This window comes from Tursiops truncatus, chromosome 14 (assembly GCF_011762595.2).
Source record: "Tursiops truncatus isolate mTurTru1 chromosome 14, mTurTru1.mat.Y, whole genome shotgun sequence".
NCBI lineage: Eukaryota > Metazoa > Chordata > Mammalia > Artiodactyla > Delphinidae > Tursiops > Tursiops truncatus.
This window is the reverse complement of record NC_047047.1, coordinates 28,035,325-28,054,585: the sequence shown is the minus strand read 5'-3', so window position 1 is coordinate 28,054,585 and position 19,261 is coordinate 28,035,325. Positions and strand designations below refer to the sequence as shown.

Sequence of the window (19,261 nt, the reverse complement as noted above, 5' to 3'; positions counted from 1 at the left end):
ATCTGTCTGTTGCCTACGACCCATCTCTTTCTAGCCTGTCAGTAAGTAGGGCTCTCAAAAGTCACGCTAAACTAAATAGAATGGAGTAGATGGAGTGAACTTTACATAGCAGAAAGTCAACTTGAAGATGAACCCTCTAACACAAAATCCTTTTTGTGATATGAAAAGGTTAGTCAGCTCTGCACTCAACAGGACGCTCACTTTTGGTCACATCAGTTCTATTATAATTAACCTCCTTTACCCAAAATGGGAAACTACTGTTTTGGAACCTGACAGCTTTTAAGTTGCAAGGGCTCCTAGACAACAAGGAACAAATTCAGTAAGACTGAAGCTAGGTTATTTGGGTCAATATCAGGCAGCTGAGATTGAGAACAAGGTTTCTTAAGAAAAGTAGGCGGGGCTTCCCTGGTGGCACAGTGGTTGAGAGTTCGCCTGCCGATGCAGGGGACACAGGTTCGTGCCCCAGTCCGGGAAGATCCCACATGCCGCGGAGCGGCTAGGCCCGTGAGCCATGGCCACTGAGCCTGCGCGTCCGGAGCCTGTGCTCCGCAATGGGAGAGGCCACAACAGTGAGAGGCCCGCTTACCGCAAAAAAAAAAAAAAAAAGAAAGAAAAGTAGGCGTTCAGAGGCACCTGGTAGAGAGGCTGGGAGCAGATGTATCATACATTTTTTTCTTTCAATAAACCCAATGTGTGCATATATCTAAAGGATGAAGGAGTTTCTGAACAGAACAATTACAAACATTTTTTCAATGTTTATCATATGACAAGTAGTATGCTAAGCACTCTGCATGGATTAGCTTATTTAATCATGACAACAAGCATGTGAGGTAGCTACTGTTATTATGTATACTTTACAAGTGAAGAAATCGAAGCACAGAAAGGTTATGAACTTGTTCAGAGTTATATTGCTAAGTTTATGTAGGTGAATGCCAGGTTAGCTTTGGCTCTGAGGCTAGTGGGGGAATGATTTCGTGGGAATGCCTAAAACAATTAAGTTGAAAAAATATATGGTGTAAGAGTGAGTGTCTGAGTGTGTGTTTGTAGGTATGTGTATGACGTTTTTTTGTTCCTCTCCAATGTTTGATCAGGTTATATGCTTTATACAGTTGTTCCCTTTGAACCCTGTGGAGAAAGGTTAGGGGATTTGTCTTCATGGAATGTTAACTGTGTTCATGTGAATACTAAAATTATATAGTCAAATTATCCACCTAAGACTGCAGCGTTAACTAGATTACAGTGCTAAGATAGACAGATTCTGTGTTCAACATGAAGGATCTATACGAAGATACTTCCAGCATATAGTTACACAAAGCTTCCCTCTAATGTATTCCACCAAATTACTTGTCTGCTCTAATAAATAGCAAGTTTCAATATATTATTATGCTCCTAATTTTTAGGAAACTAATTTCTACTGATTCTTCAAATTAATTTAGGTTTGTTAAAACTCTGAACACTAGCTGATTAGATTCAAACTATCTCAAGAAGCCAGTGAAATAAAAAGATTATATTTCTAGGGCTCAGAAATCTGTTCTAATTTTTATATATAGACATGACTGGGCCTCCTGTCTTGTTCTTCTATTCCAAAAGGTGGAGCAAGCAGCAGGGTCCCAAAGACCTAAAAATTCTGAATGTTTTTCCTCTTGGGAAGAGCAGGCCCAGCTGAAGGAAAGGAAGAACTTTTCCTACTCCCAATAGGCTGACTCATATTAAGACATATCTCAAGATATATTCATATATATTGCCCACTTAAATATATTTACAAAAAAGGGGGTAAATAATTCATAGATCAGAATATGTATACCTTTATAATCCAATATCCTCATTTCACAGTTAACAGAACTGAGTCTAAGAAACATAAATGACATAAATGTTTCCTATGTTTACTACTAAAAATACCTTTTATATAATTGTATCATTATGGATGTGCCATTTTCTGATTTTTAAAAAATTCCTTTGTTGTACATTTTACGTGTATTATTCCCCTCACATGCACTAACACAGTCCACAATTTTGTGATTTTAGTTACAATATTCAATTTTGATTAACACACAACAGTTTAACTCCTCAACTGTTAGATATTTATACTGTTTCTCATTTTTCTTTATTAAAAATATTGATGGTGCAGCTACAAATATCTTAACGTATAACAGTACTCCTCTTTTACCCCCTGTGTGTAATTTTATGAAAATAAAGAGTATTTTTAGGTCAAAAATAGTGGTCATTTTATGATCTTCATTGTATACTGCTAAATTCCTCTCCAAAACGACTGGCAATTTACTCAATTACGTCTAAGCCTACATCTCCAAAAATCCTAGTCTTTTCTTGTAGCTGGTAGTGAGTTTCCATATGCTCTCAATCTCTATAATTCTGGGAAAATGTGATAATGGTTCCTAATTACTAGTTATGAATTTCTAGATAATGCCATTAAAACTGAATTTGATTTTATTTAAGATATTTACATCTATGTTTATAAATGAGATTCCTCTCATGTCGCTTTTTTAGGTGCTCACTTTAGCACACATTTTAGGATCAAATTTATCTCACATAATAACTAAGGAACCTCCTAGTTTGTTTTCCCAAGTCTGTCAAGCCCTCCTTCAATTCCTCCACGTTGCAATCAGAACGACCTTTTAAAAACTCAAGTCTCACAGACCTACTAGAGAATGGATTTGAGGATACGGGGAGGGGGAAGGGTAAGCTGGGACGAAGTGAGAGAGTGGCATGGACATGTATACACTACCAAATGTAAAATAGATAGCTAGTGGGAAGCAGCCGCATAGCACAGGGAGATCAGCTTGGTGCTTTGTGACCACCTAGAGGGGTGGGGTAGGGAGGGTGGGAAGGAGGGAGATGCAAGAGGGAGGAGATATGGGAATGTATGTATATGTATAGCTGATTCACTTTGTTATAAAGCAGAAACTAACACAGCATTGTAAAGCAATTATACTCCAATAAAGATGTTTAAAACAAAACAAAACAAAACTCAAGTCTCATTATATCCCTTTCTTAATATCTTTAATGGTCTCCCATCCCGTTACTTTTATGATACAGTCCAAAAATCTTAACTTGGTCTATACAGTTCTGGAACATCTGGCCATGTATATCTCATTCTCTCCTACTTTGGGGTCTTCAAATGCATGCACCTTGGGACTGCCACTCCCTCTCCCAGCTAAATTTTATGGAGCTACTCTTAAATGTCACTGAAGTCCACCACTAATTTAGAGCTCCCTCACTATCCAGCTCACCTTATTCAAAATTACTTATTGAATGTCTGATCCCTCTGGTAAACTGCAGAAAAAACTATAAGAGCAAAGACCCTTTTCTCAGGTGAGCAGTAAGCAGGCATTCTTTATCTCAGGAGTTTGAGAACTTGATACTGTATATACTGTCTCCCTACCAGTGTATATACCAAAGATAAGGACGAGTTCTTATGTATCTTGCACCCAAAGTTTAGCACAGCATCTTACACTCAATTAAGAGTTCAACGGATTTATATCAACATGTAATACAAAGAGCAAACTTAGTAAAGTCTGTGTCTGGCAAATACTCCTTAATATTATAACATAGAACATTATAAATATGTTTATACAATAGAATATAATTAGAAGAGGCAACCACACATCACAAAAACATAGCCATACGGACTTCTAGAGTCCCTTGTTGAAAATTCATCAGAAATGCTGAGTTAAAGTAGTTGACTCATTGGAAAGACTTATAAAATTGAATAAGTTAAGTTCTTTAAATACTTTGAAGTGAAGAAATCTCCTCTGCAGAGACTTCAAAGAAGAAAAACCCAGCAAAGATCACAACACCTAAATATTTTCTGCTTTTCCCACTTGCTTTATTATGTCCAAATAATCCTAAAGTCTCCAGGAAATGCCCATGTGTCCACTGGCATATGCCCAACCAGAACTATCAACCCCAAACACTACCTCCTTTCCACGACAGTGGATCATCTCTTTAAACATCTCATCCTTGGATTCTAATGTTTTATGGCATTATTAACTTTCAAAATCAACTCTCATTTATTGTAGATACACTGAAAGCCTAAACAAAGAGATCTAAAAAGGTAAAAGAGGGACAGCTATGGAATAAATAAGTAATGGGATGGCTATGGAACAGGTAAGTAGCAGGGAACACATTAAAGTAAAACAATGTTTCTAACTGATCAACTTCTGCTACCAAAAGCACATCTGTACAGTGACAATAACAGAAGTATTCACCTCACAGAGGTATTATAAAAAATAAATGAGTTAACACACATGAAATGCTTAGTGTCTGGCACTACTATCATGTTATTTTTTTATTTCTCATTAGGCAGCTAGAAGTTATAAAGTAAGTTAAGTAAATAAAAACCTGGGCCAGCATTCTGGGCCAAGAAGAGACCTCCTAGTTTATTCATGGCTGACAACAGCCTCTATATATGTACATTTCTAGGGAAGTTCCTGATATCCCAACATTATTACTTTCCCCATCCTAATAGGCAGGAAGTTCCTCATAACATCTAAAACTATTTTAGTTAAAATTTTTTGTCTACTTCTTTTATTTTTTATTAGTAGGAAAAGAAAGGTGGTTTCTGTCATTTAAATGAAAATGATGACTTTAAATGTATAAGGGAAGTACGTAAATCAAATTGCTTTTATTGTCATTAGAAAAAAATAATTTCTACTAACATAAAAAGATGGCAAATCTGATAGAAAGAAAAGTAATAAAAAAAACCTTAGGAAATAAGTCACCTCAAGCAGAATCATGGGGAATCAAAGAATAACCTTACATTATAGACTGAATGTTTTGCATCTCCCTGTCAATTCATCCTAACCCCTGATGTGATGGTACTGGGAAATGGGGCCTTTGGAAAATAATTAGGTCACAATGGTGGAGGACTCATTAAATGGAATTAGTGCCCTTACAGACAGCTCCCTCATTCCTTCTGCCATGTGAGGACACACCAAGAAGACGACCATCTATGAACTAGGAAGCAGGCTCTCACCAGACACCAAATCTGCCAGTGCCTTGATACTGGACTTCCCAGCCTTCAGAACTGTAAGAAATAAATGTTTGGGAACTCTGCCTAAGGCACTGTGGTAACCTAAATGGGAGGGAAGTCCAAAAGGGAGGGGATATCTGTATGTGCATGGCTGATTCATTTTGTTGTGCAGTGGAGGCTAACACAACACTGTAAGGCAACCACACTACAATAAAAATTAATAATAAAAAAAGACATTATGTTAGCCTTGTTAAGAAACTGAAACTTGATTTTAAGTGCAATGGGAAACCACTGGAGGATTCTGATCAAGAAAGTGACATAAAATGTTTTTAAAAAAGGAGAGAGAAAATTGGTCATAAATTAGATATAAACAAAGGAAAAAACACTTGAAGTTCATTTTTTAAAAATACAAGTAATTTGTGTTTTAAGACTGCAGAACCTATTGTACAATAATCTAATCTACTAAAGTTGTCACTAAAAACAGGTTGAAATAATTTCAATTTGAAGTTAGATGAATTGCACTGATTAAGCTCTTACTAGTACAAATATATTACAACCCAGGAGGGCCCTGAGTGAGAACAAGCAATTGGCATCAACCTAAGGAAAATACCTCTTACTCAAGAAATTTAATACCAATTGAAAGTACTTATAAGATACGTACTGGTAAGAAAACAACTGAGATAAATTTGAAAGCGCTCAACTAGCCTGTTTTGAGCACTGACTGACTTTGGACAAGTTGCTTAATCTCTGTATGCTGTTTCCTATAAGTTGAGACATACTAACAGCCTGTAGAAGAGTCAATGTATATAAAGTACTCAAAAGAGTATTTGGCACAAAGCAAGTGCTCAATAAGTATTAGCTGCTGCAATTTAAAAAAAAAAAAAAAAGAAAGAAATTGTTGTTTAAGTGATCCGTCTGTGATATTTTTGTTATGGCAGCCCTAACAGACCGAGACTCCCTCTGACCAAGAGGTGATGTTGCTTTCTACAGCAACACAAAACTGCCCTGAAGTTTTCCTGCTTTCATTTTTCTCTACTTCTGTGATTGATCCTAAATGGCCACCTAATGATTTTTATAGAAGAAAAGACATACAAAAAACAGGTAGATTGGAGAGAGAAGTTGGAAGGAGGAGAAGATGATTTGGCTACTATAGGGGATTCATTTGGCTCCATTTGGTGCCAACATGATGATAATCTTCTAATCTCTTCAGAAACGTTGCCTTCAAGTGAACCTCTCGTTATATACCCCTCACTAAAATGTGGAGTTATTGAAAATTAGTCTGAACATGCATCCTTACATTTTTGGTTCCTGCCTAGTTCCTTTTGCTTTCTGTCTCTATGAATTTGGCTACTTTGGATATTTCATATAAATGGAATCATACACTTTAGGACCTATTGCATCTGACTTCTTTCATTTAGCATAATGTTTTCAAAGCCCCTCCATGTTGTACCAGTATCAGTACTTCATTCCTTTTCATAGCCGAATAATATTCCATTGTATATATAATACATTTTGTTTATCCATTCATCAGTTGATGGGCATTTGGGTTGTTTCCCCTTTTGGCTATGGTGATATTGCTGCTATGCATAATCAGTACACGTTTTTGTTTAAACACCTGTTTTCAATTATTTTGGGTATGTACTCAGGAACAGAATTGCTGGGTCATATGGTAATTCTTTTTAACTTTTTGAGGACCCACCAAACTGTTTTCCACAGAGGTAGCACCATTTTACATGCCCACCAGCAATGTACAAGGTTCTAATTTTGCTATATCCTCACCAACGTTTGTTATTTTCCATTTTATTGATTAAAGTTATCCAGTGGGTACAGAGTAACATTGCACTGTGGTTTTAAATTTACATTTCCCTAATGGTTAATGATGTTGAGCATCTTCTCAGGTGCTTATTGGTCATTTGCATACCTTCTCTAGAGAAATATCTATTTAAATCCTTTGCCCATTCTAAAATTGGGTTTTTTTTAGTTAGGTTGTAAATTCTTTGATATATTCTGGATACTAGTCCCTTAGCAGATATATGATTTGCAAATATTATCTTCCATTGTATAGGTTGTCTTTTACTTTCTTGATAGTGCCTTTTGAAACAAAAAAGTTTTAATTCTGATGAAGTCTAATTTATCTATTTTTCTTTTGTTGCTTGTTTCTTTGATAGCATATTTAACTATGGTGCTTCTTTTGATAGCTAAAATATGTCAATGTTGGCTTTAATTTTTATTATATTAATCACTATAATTATCAACTTACTACCATATGCCAGGCATTTTATATGTGCTCTTTCAGTTCCTTCTCTCCCCGCCCCCCCGCCCCTCTTGCTCTTACTCTCATTCTCCCTCTCTCTGACCTAGTTGGTATTGGGCCATTTTCTAGAGAAAAAAAAAAAGTTCAAAAGGGGAATTTTCTCAAAGTCATTCAGTAGGATATTGATAGAGGCAAGATTCAAACCCAGCTTTGTCTAATTGTACAGACCCTACTCTTTTTTCTCTACTGCACTGCATTTCATTATTAAATAGCATAGTATAAAGTTTTTGATTTTGGCAACAAAAGAGGAAATGCATGTTGTATTAGTTTTCTATTGCCTCCATAATAGACTGCCACAAATTTAGTGGTCTAAGCAACACAAATTTATTATCTTACAGTTCTATAGGTCAGAAATACAACACGGGTTTCCACCAACAAAAATCAAGGTGTTGGCAGGGCTGCATTCCTTTCTGGAGCCTTGAGGGGAGGACTGGTTTCCTTGCCCATTTAGGTTGTTGACAGAATTCAGTTTCTTGCGGTTATAGGACTGAGATCCCCATTTCCTTGCTGGCTGTCAGCTATTCCTAGTCATTCCTAGCCTCTGGAGGCCACCTGTACTCTTTTGCTCATGGCCTCATTCTTCTACCTTCTAAACCAACAAGGTTGGTCAAATCCCTCTCACACTTTGAATTTCTCTTTTTTCTTCCATCTTGTCTCTCTCTTCTGCTTTTAAGGACTCACAGGATTAGATGTGACTCACCCAGATAATTCCAGGATAATCTGCTCAAGGTCCTTAACATCACAACATCTGTGAAATCTCTTTTGTCCTAAAGGTAGCATGGACAGGTCACAGGGATTAATACGTGGACATCTTTGGGGGAACAGGGCATTTATTCTGCTGTACACGCACACACACACATCCCCTTATATTTTTTCCTCAGCTAGGTAAATATACAGAGTAAGAAGAACAGAGAACTAACAGAACTGATAGAACAGAAGACTGGTAGAGCCCTTGAAGTACAATATTAAGGGATAGGCAGAAGAAAAGAAACCCACCCACTCCCGCCCCTCAAAAAAGAGCCTGAGAAGAAGCAATTGAAGAGGTAGATCCAGAGGTATCTTAAAGATTCTTGTGTGAAGTTTTGCCTGCTCTTGACTTACTGATTTCCTCTTTAAACTTGGAAACAATTCTCTCAAAGCTCTTTTGCCCAGTCTTTTACCTCCTAATCCAGCCATCGGTAATAGTGCTGATTCTTGGGCAGTGACCAGACAAATTTCAATTCTGCACATAATATCCTGAAATATCTCAGAACACTGAGCCAATGAATTGCTAAATTGGCTGAACATTCAGAGACCTCTTTTCCAGGAACATCTTGCTCCAGGCAATAGAATAATAGATCATGCTAGAACTCCCTAAAGCAAGGTAGCTGTGGAAAGCTGCAATACCTTGATGGCAGATTCCACTGCTGGCAAGTAAGATCCTGACCTCAGGTTTTCAAAAGGAGAAACTAAGCAGGGAATCTCCTGGTGTCAATACTTTTTCCCCCCAACTGAGTCAATAAGTTCTATGAGATACAGACTTGTGGAGTGATAAGTATTAATTTAACTAAAAGATTTCAGTGGATCCTGTGTTATAAGCTGAGGATAATCAGTGACAGTAAAGCCAAAAAGCTTCCTATTAAATACATGCTATCTTCTAAAATTGAAATATAGGCATATAGGAATTCTAAGCAAGTACATATGGGAAGTTAAGGAAGAAACCATCTTGAAGAGGACAAGTTTAAAGCTAGTAAGGATGAACCAAAATCAGAGGACACGAGAGATCAAACAGAACATGAAGATTAACCTAATCTTTTCATTTTACTTTGGGGAAATTAAAATACAAGCAAGCGACTTTCCCAAAATAACCTGGTTGCTGGCAACATCACAGATATCCTGACTTCCCCTTCAATATTCTACATCCTGGGATGGTCCATAGTGGGTGGCTCTACTATCAGTTGCTAAATGGATTCTTTTCTCAGCCACTTTATCCTGGGACCTCAGTGAGGATGACAAAAATGTGGGTGAAGCACTGCCACTCACAATGCTTTAACACTGTGAGCAATTCTAGCCTCGCTCTACTGGAAACTCAGTTCTATGACCTCTGAGGCTAAACAACATCTTTTCAAATGTATTAGGGGATGCCTTAGGAAAACCAATGAACTGTAGGTCGCTCCCAGGGGCTAGCATGCCTAGAAGACCAGGAGACAGTACACAACTCAAAACTCAATAGCTCTGCATAAGAGATTTTGAGGGGTGTGTATGAATGTAAAATTACCACTAGATTCTGGGGAATGAAAGTGGGAAAGAGGAAGTAGGAAAAAAGGTGAATGGTTTCACCTCTGCCACTTCTGATCTGTGCCAAGATTTTTTTGGTTCTATTACCTCATAAAAAGCGGGAGCCACAATAAAGAAATCTCTGAAACTTACGCTCCCCAGCACACTACAGGATACAACTAACATAAAACCACAGCTATTTTCTTCTGTTCCAGACTGGGAAATTAAAAAAAACAAAAAAACCACATTTTAAGGAGTCAGTTGGCCTATCTAGGCCACCCAACCCTAGCATCTATGCAATTAGCCAGTCACAGATTTAACAATTAAATCCTATGATCCCTGTCCAGGCAACTTGCTACTTAAGGATAGTGAGCTGTTGCCAGTTGCCTTTTGTAAAAGAAGTGGGAGATCTCAGCAGGCTAGATCCTCCACAGATCACCCTCCTTTCTCTGGGTTTTTGTGGGCCTAAAGCCCTCCAGACACAAACAACTGTATTGAGAAAGGACATGAAGAAAAAGGACATGAAGAAAGCCACAAAGGGACTAAATAGCCTTGAATATCTTATTTCAGATTTCTCTGCCACTTCTCAGGATGAGCTACTGAATTTATAGATTCTAATTGTAGGTTACACAGTTAAAATATCTCTTGCTGTTGTTGTTATACAAAATACTGTATTTGGACTACCACAGTGCCTCTCTCTCCTTGGTACATTCACACTCATTATCCAGGGTGTCACATTCACCTGGTATCCTTTGATTTCCCAAACTCTCCATATCTCATCATACTCTACTGTACTCTGCTGGAAAAAGAGGTTACTCTGCCCCTTCATAACACTAAAAGTCCTCTGTAAAAGTCACAACACGCTTTTGCAATCAGGAGTCAATTTTCCATTTACCAAAACAGTGCTCCCCAACATGTTCTGTTGACTTACTTTGACCATTTTTAAGTGACTTCTGCATTTCTTGATAAGCTGGGTTGTCTCAAGTCTCACTGCCAACTTGTGATCAGAAACTGTGGCACCCGGCTCACAGTTTACCTCTCCAGACTTAATATCATCATCATCACCAACATCTGGGTAATATGTGATTAGAGAGAGACACTTATCAGCAGGTATCTATCAATCTATATTATGAAGCAAAGAAATCCATAACCAAGAACACTTTTAGGAAATATCCTTTTTCTACTTCATTGAAAGGTAGAGTCCAACATGTACAACGCACTTTTAAACTGCTGATTAAAAACTTTCTGGAAAAAAAAAAAAAAAAAATCTGAAATCCCTACTTTTAATGGTGTATATCAGGTTGCTTTGTAGAACAATTCATGTCTAAAGGTTATTAACCTGTAAATACTTAAAACTAAGGCAAACATGTAGAGATTACATTTTTTGCCTTCAACAATACTTCCTGAAGCCCTACCATATGCTAGGAATTGTTCTAGGCACTAAGAATAAAGTTGTTCACAAAACGGGCAAAATCTCTACCCCCATGAAATCATTTTCTAGTGGAGGGAAAACGAATTAAATAAGATCTGTAAGATATATAATATACTAGAAGATAATAAATCGTTCAGAGAAAAATGAAGCAGGGAAAAGGATAGAGTTTTGCTTTGGTTTTGGTTTGGTGGTGGGGTGGCAGGGGTAGTGGGAGAGTGAAATTACAACCTTAAATAGGAAAGGCCTCTATGAAAAGGTGAACTTTAAATGACTTGAATAAAGACCTGAGGAAGATAAAGGAGCAAGAACTACAGGTATCTGGAAAAGGGCCTTCTAGGAAGAGTCGATATCAAGTGCAAAGGCCTTGAGATGGGCCTGTACCTGACATATTTGAAAAACAATAAGGAGGCTATCAGAGCCAGAGCAGAGTGAGGAGAAAAGAAGTAGGAGATGAGGTCAGACAGTTAAGAGGTAGTATGTGTGTGTGCCTGAAAATTCTATAGTATCTTGTAGGTCATTAAAAGGACTTAGGCTTTTACTTAGAGTGAAATGGGAAGTCATTGTGAGGTTGTGGACAGAGGACTGATGTGATCTGACTTCTGTTTTAACTGTTTCATGCTGGTTGCCATATTGAGATCAGTCTATAGAAGGGCAAAGTCACAACCATGGAGACTAGTTAAGAAACCACTGCAAGAATACAATGAGAAATAATTATTACTTGAATCATGAGAAAAGAAATGATAGTTATAAATGGCTGGTTTCTGGATATATTTTGAAGGGAGGGAAAACACGGCTTGCTGATAGACTGGATGTGGGATGTGAGAGAAAGAAAGGAGTCAAGGATGACTTCAAGATTTCTATTCCTAGAAGAAAGACCAGAATTGCCATTAATTGAGGTGAAGAAGACTGCAGAAGGAACAGGCAGGAACTTAGTTTTAGAACATTTTAAATTATAATAGGATATAACACATTAAGTTTTTTTTATTATTTATACAGGATGAAGATAAGTATATTTCTGGCATGGAGAATAAGGCCATGTTACATTTTCAACGCATTAATCACTTTCATTCAAAATTCCTAACTGCCTCAGCAGGAATTATTTGTAAACAAGAAGTCATTCTAAAAAAGATTTCAACATCTTGAATTGGTTTCAGAGTTTGGACTGACATTCTGGCCTAATTTTGGAGCTCAGTTAGGTGGGATACATGCATCTCAGACAGATACAACAAGGATGAAATGCTGGATGAACTCTAAGGGTGCACATGCATTAAGAAAAATGGCCCCCATCTGGGCACAGACATAGAAAGGGAACACCTGATACTTGAACCCAGGTGCTCACCAGGGTTGGAAGAATATGACCAAGTGTTTCATCTGAGAAGTTATCTCCTGTTGAAGCAGTGAGAATAATTTACCAGGTGAGGAGCTATTTTCCTTTTCAGCATGAACCTTCTAGCTGCATGGTGCTGTTCCTAGGTAGGCTTCCCTCTTGACTCTCACTATAGAACGTCCTCCCTATGCTAGGGTACAGGGACTACCAGCTAAGTTCCCTTTCCCCATATTTGCTCCTTCCTTTCCTCAGGGTTGTGACCTCTGCACTTCATTTAACAAGATTAAAGTGAAAATGAAGAGCATGGTGTGGGAGGAAAATAATGAACACTATTTATTTAAGGGAGTTTGAGTACAAATATTATTCAGAAATTCAATCTAATTCCATTTACTTCTGAAATGACACAAAACAATATTAAGTCAATGCATTCAGAAAGCAGTTATGAAAGCATAATACCTAATAGGAACTATGTTACCCACTGGAGGAGGGGGAATTTGAGGATAAATGAAACAGGGATCCTGCCCTTGGTGAACTCAGAATCTAATGGGGAAGGCAGATGATTAAACAAGTAATTACAAAGGAATTAGTAATGAAGGGACATATAAAATGTCAGGGATCCAAAGGGGGAACAATTAAATCTGTCTGAGGAGGTTGGGAAGAATTTATAAAGGAGATGACATTTGAGCCAAGCAGTTTAGGAAGGGAAGGAGTTTGTCACTTTATTAAGGGAGAGCACTCTGTGACAGGTAGAGGGGGCCTAAAGCTTGTCCAGTTTTTGGATCAGGGAGGTGTAAAGAGTGGTCCTGGTAGAGATTACAGGGGGAAAAATGACAGGAAAAGGAGATGAGAGAGACAAGCTGGGACCAGACTTGCTTTGCTAGGAGTTTGTCCTTTGTTCACTGGGCAACAGAGAGCTCTCAGGCTTTTTAAGCAAGTAAATGACGTAATCATAATTGTGTTTTTAAAAATCAGTAGGTAGCAGAATGAAAGAAAAGAAATAAAAGATGCTCAATGGTAGTAGCATAAGACAGATCAAGAGAAGAAGTAAGAATAAAATAGTTTCATACTTAATAGAAAGAACCATGAACATACCCACTATCCACTTCCATTCGCCTTCCCCATTCCCCAAGCCTATCATTACCTCCTCCAATGAAATTAACTGTCTTCTTTCACTATCATTTCATCAAGCAGACAGGGAAAGAAAAGAGGTTCACACAGATAGATAGATGTAGGAAGGCAGCATTCCAGAGAAAACACATGTAAAACCACCTTCTCTCTTTTAATGATTTCAATCAGAGGCTTTAAGGGAAGGAAAAATTAAGAGCATCATATGGAACTCTAATCACACTTGGATTTAGAACAGGGAAGCACACACACTACAAATGCTATATTGACAGATGATTAGCAGTATACACTCTAAAAGGAACGATACGTCTCCCCTTGCCTCATAACACACATTCACTTTCAGTGATGTTGTTAATTTACTACTGCCTGAGATAGTCCTTTTTAATATAGCCTTGGTGTGTACCAGTAGCTTCTGAGAACCACTTTCTCCCCACTGTCTCTCCAAGTCTCTTGCGGTGCTAAGTCACAGAATACTACAGACTATACTAGCAGTAGCTTTTAAGGCAGCCAGAACATTGCTGTAGAGAACCTGCTACTTGTCTTCATCAGGCCCAAAGCATCAGAACTCTGGGAAGAATCTGGGAGGCCTCTTTCTGGTTGATGTTTAGCTTAGGTGAACACCCACACCTCAATCTTCAGATTAAGTCTCTAGAGCATATTTTTTTAGCATACTCTGGAAAATAGAGACCTCACACCTTAGCTCTTCTAGCCAATAGCCGGCTAATTTGCTCTTTCTATAGTAACACTGGAGACAAACAATGGTTTGAACATTTTTTATTATTAGCAGGGAATTAAATTTCACACACAATTTTAGAGACATCATGAAGAGTGAATCTCAAATGTTTTGGTCACAGAATGCTTTTATAAAACTAAATAAACAAAAGAAACAAAATCAGCTCCTACTGACCCATTAACCAGAAAGGCAAGAATCATCACTTCTAATGGCTCAGCAATGTCTCCCTCTTTCAAACTCATGCAATGCTTGCACAATACTTAATTTGTTACTTAAACATATACATTTTACTAGTAGTTAACTTTTATAAATATCAGTCTTGTATTTCTTACTAGATTGTAATAAGCTAACGTTAAATTAGAGGTGCATCAAATCAGATTGCAAAAAACCTACCACAGGACAGGGCAATAAGAATTGAAAACCAGACATTGATAAATTCATGCCCTTACTGATGTTCATGGGCTACTCAATTTTTTTTAATGTGTAGCAAAAAACAGACATGGAATAAAAAAATAAAGGTACCCTCATACCTATCGTATTAACCAAACACTTAAAATTTATAATTTATAGACTCAGTGTTGGTCAGGCTGCTGTAAAACTAGTGCACGAATACACTGCTAGGTGTACTTTAATTGGTATAATAACCCTTTGTTATAGGAACCAACAATACATTTAAAAGCCATAAAAATGTTTTTATAACTCTTACATAAAGAAAAAAGAAAAAGAAAACATTAGAAATAACTTGTAAGTTCAAAAATAATAGTGGCTAATTAAATGATGGGATATAAAACTGATGTACCATTCATAATAAAAACTCTAAGCAAATTAAGAATTAAGAGAAACTTCCTCAACTGATGAAGAGCATAAAAAACTTACACCTATTATTATATTTAATGGTGTAAGACTGAATACTTTCCCATTAAGATCAGGAATAAGCAAGGATATCTGCTCTCAGCACTTCTATTTAACATTGTACTGGAGGTCCTGGTGCAACAAGGCAAGAAACAGAAGGCATCTACGTTGGAAAGGCAGAAGTAAAACTGTCTTTATTCACAGATGTCATAACTGTCTACCTAGAAAATCCCAAAGAATGTATAAAATACTACTAGATCTAATAAATGAGTTCAGAAAGTTTGAGATTCAAGATCAACATACAAAAACCAATTGTGTTTCTATATACTAGCAATGAACAATTAAAAACTGACATAAAACAATAGCATTTAAAATGTACATGAAATACTCTGATTAATTCTAACAAAATATTTGCAAGATTTGCTGAAAAACTACAAAGCACTGATAAAAGAAATCAAAGACATAAATAAATGGAGAGATAGACTATGTACATGGATTAGAAGACTCAATATTGTCAGAATGTCAATTCTCTCCAAAGTGATCTATGAATTTGATAAAATCCTAGTCAAAATTCCATCAAGGTTTTTTTGTAGGAATTGACAAGCTGATTCTAAAATATATATGTAAAGGACCTAGAGTAAATAAACAATTTTGAAAAAGAAAAAACAGTTAGAGGACTCATACCATAGTACCTGATTTCAAGATTTAAGATAAAAGTAAGATCAAGACATAGCAAAAGGATAGACACACAGATCAACGGAACAAAGTATAGAGTCCAGAAATAGAACAATACATATATAGTCAGTTGACTTTTGATAAAGGTGTCAAAGCAAATCAATAAAAATACATACTCTTTTTAACAAATGGTGCTGGAACAACTATACATTCTATATAAAAATATGAATCTTGACCATATTGTACATTATATTGAAAAATTAACTCAGAATGTGTCAACAGAGATGAAATGTAAAAAAACCTAACACTATATATAACAGTCCTAGAAGAAAAATAGGAGATAATCTTTGTGACTTTGGGTTAGGCAAAAATTTCTTAACATAGGACACATGGAGCAGGAGCCATGAAAGAAAAAAATGATGTCACTGAGAACTGTATTTTATTAAGATAAAACACTCAAACTTTTAGAGAAATACTATTAAGAAAATTAAAAGCTACAGACTAGGGGGAAAATGTTGTCAAACACATATCTAATAGTGAACTGTTAATCACGATATATAAAAATCTTTTACAACTCAATAATAATTATTTTTAAAACTGGATGAAAGATTTGAACAAACACCTCACAAAAGAAGAGATACAGATGTCAAATAAGCACAAAAAATAATGTTCAGCATCAACAGTCATTACATGAATGCAAATTAAAACCACCACAAGATACTACAACATACCTACTAAAATGGTAAAAATGAAAAGAAAATTGACAACACCAAATATTAGCAAGGGTGCAGAGCAACTGCAACTCTCATATATCGCTGGTGAAAATGTAAAGTGGTAAAGCCACTTTGAAAACAGTTTGATAGTTTCTTATAAAGTTAAAAATATACTTACCATATGACTCAGTAATCCCACTCCTAAGTACTCTAGAGAAATGAAAACATATGTCCACATAAAAACCTTTACACAAATCTTTATTGTGGCTTTTTTTCATGATATCCCCAAACTGGGAACAATCCAAATATTCATTGACTGGTAAATGAGTCAACAAATTATCCCCATAATGGAATATTATTCTGCAATAAAAATGAAGAAACTACTAATATATGCAACAATATGAATGAATCTCTACTAACATATGCAACAATATGAATGAACCTCAAAAGCATCATGCTAAGTGAAAGAGGCCAAAATGAAGAGTATGGTTCCATTTATATGCATTATTCCATTTAAATGACAAAACTGTAGCATCAGAGATCAGAACAGTCATTGCCAGGAGCTGGGAGTAGAAAGAGGAGACTCATTGCAAAGAGGCATAAAGGAATTTTCTGAGTAATGGAAACATTCTGCATATTGATTTGGGTGGTAGTTACACAACTGCACAAGTTTGCAAAAATTTACAGAGCTGTATGTCTAAGAAGGATGAATTGTACTATATGTTAATTATGACTCAACAAACCAACAAACAAATAAAAGACTGTCACACCAAGTGTTGAAGAGAATGTGGAACAACTGGAACTCTCATTCACTGCTGACAGGTATGGAAAATGGTACAACCACTTTGGAAAATAGTTTGACATTTAAAAAAAAAGTTAAATGTATACTTCAACAATTCCACTCCTAGTATTACTCAAGAGAAATAAAAACATATCAATATATCTACACAAGCACTTGTACATGAATGTTCATTAGCCTTATTCGTAACAGTGTGAAATTGGACACAACAAAATGTTCACAAATTTAGCAGATGAATGACCAAATAAAGTATGACATATCCATATAAAGAATATCACTCATCAATAAAAAGGAATGAACTATTGATACATCCAATACCATGGATGATCTTTTTTTTTAACCTGTGTATGTTTATTTATTTATTTTCTTATTAGTCATCCATTTTATACACATCAGTGTATACATGTCAATCCCAAACTCCCAGTTCATCACACACACACCCCCACCCCTTGCCGCTTTCTCCCCTTGGTGTCCGTGTTTTTTCTCTACTTCTAGGTCTCAATTTCTGCTCTGCAAACCGGTTCATCTGTACCATTTTCTAGGTTCCACATATATGCATTAATATACGATATATGTTTTTCTCTTTCTGACTTACTTCACTCTGTATGACAGTCTCTAGATGCATCCATGTCTCTACAAATGACCTAATTTTGTTCCTTTTTATGGCTGAGTGATATTCCATTGTATATGTGTACCACATCATCTTTATCCATTCATCTGTCAATGGGCATTTAGGTTGCTTCCATGACCTGGCTATTGTAAATACTGCTGCAATGAGCACTGGGGTGCATGTGTCTTTTTGAACTATGGTTTTCTTAGGGTGTATGCCCAGTAGTGGGATTGCTGGCTTATATGGTAATTCTATTTTTAGTTTTTTAAGGAACCTACATGCTGTTCTCCATGGTGGCTGTATTAATTTATATTCCCACCAACAGTGCAAGAGGGGTTCCCTTTTCTCCACACCCTCTCCAGCATTTGTTGTCTGTAGATTTTCTGATGATGCCCATTCTAACTGGTGTGAGGTGATACATCATTGTAGTTTTGATTTGCATTTCTCTAATAATTAGTGATGTTGAGCAGCTTTTCATGTGCCTCTTGGCCATCTGTATGTCTTCTTTGGAGAAATGTCTATTTAGGTCTTCTGCCCATTTCTTGATTGGGTTGTTTGTTTTTTTAACATTGAGCTGCATGAACTGTTTATATATTTTGGAGATTAATCCTTTGTCTGTTGATTCATTTGCAAATATTTTCTCCCATTCTGAGGGCTGTCTTTTCGTCTTGTTAACTCCTCCCCAGTTAAGAGGCTGATATAGCTTTTGCTGTGGAAAAGCTTTTAAGTTTCATTAGGTCCCATTTGTTTATTTTTGTTTTTATTACCATTACTCTAGGAGGTGGATCAAAAAAGATCTTGCTGTGATTTATGTCAAAGAGTGTTCTTCCTCTGTCTTCCTCTAGGAGTTTTATAGTGTCTGGTCTTACATTTAGGTGTCTAATCCATTTTGAGTTTATTTTTGTGTATGGTGTTAGGGAGTGTTCTAATTTCATTCTTTTACATGAAAGCTGTCCAGTTTTCCCAGCACCACTTATTGAAGAGACTGTCTTTTCTCCATTGTATATCTTTGTCTCCTTTTTCATAGATTAGTTGACCATAGGTGTGTGGGTTTATCTCTGGGCTTTCTATCCTGTTCCATTGATCTATTTTTCTGTTTTTGTGCCAGTACTATATTGTCTTGATTACTATAGCTTTGTAGTATAGTCTGAAGTCAGGGAGTCTGATTCCTCCAGCTCCGTTTTTTTCCCTCAAGACTGCTTTGGCTATTCGGGGTCTTTTGTGTCTCCATACAAATTTTAAGATTTTTTTGTTCTAGTTCTGTAAAAAATGCCATTGGTAATTTGATAGGGATTGCATTGAATCTGTCCATGGATGAATCTTAAAACATTATGCTGTATGAAATTCCCTTTCTGGAATTTTACATAAATTTGAGAGCTGGATGTATCAATAGTTTATTCTTTCTATTGACGAGCGATATTTCTTTATATGGGTA

General features: G+C 36.5%; 1 protein-coding gene across 8 annotated transcripts in view; it reads right to left on the bottom strand.

Moving 5' to 3' along the window:
- The window catches only part of EXOC6B (exocyst complex component 6B), a 710,711-nt gene that overhangs the window by 139,903 nt on the left and 551,547 nt on the right, over positions 1–19,261 (bottom strand). The window contains exons 22-23 of one of the 8 annotated variants that reach the window (XM_073791257.1): positions 16,596–16,627; positions 10,534–10,631 (exon numbers count right to left, since the gene is read on the bottom strand). The exons of 6 other annotated variants lie outside the window; for them this stretch is intronic. In XM_073791257.1, the coding sequence (XP_073647358.1) occupies positions 16,619–16,627 (9 nt within the window). In that variant the 3' untranslated portion in view covers positions 10,534–10,631; positions 16,596–16,618. Of the gene's footprint in view, positions 1–10,533; positions 10,632–16,595; positions 16,628–19,261 lie in introns of those variants that run through there. One more of the 8 variants, XM_033838291.2, reaches the window with a different exon arrangement.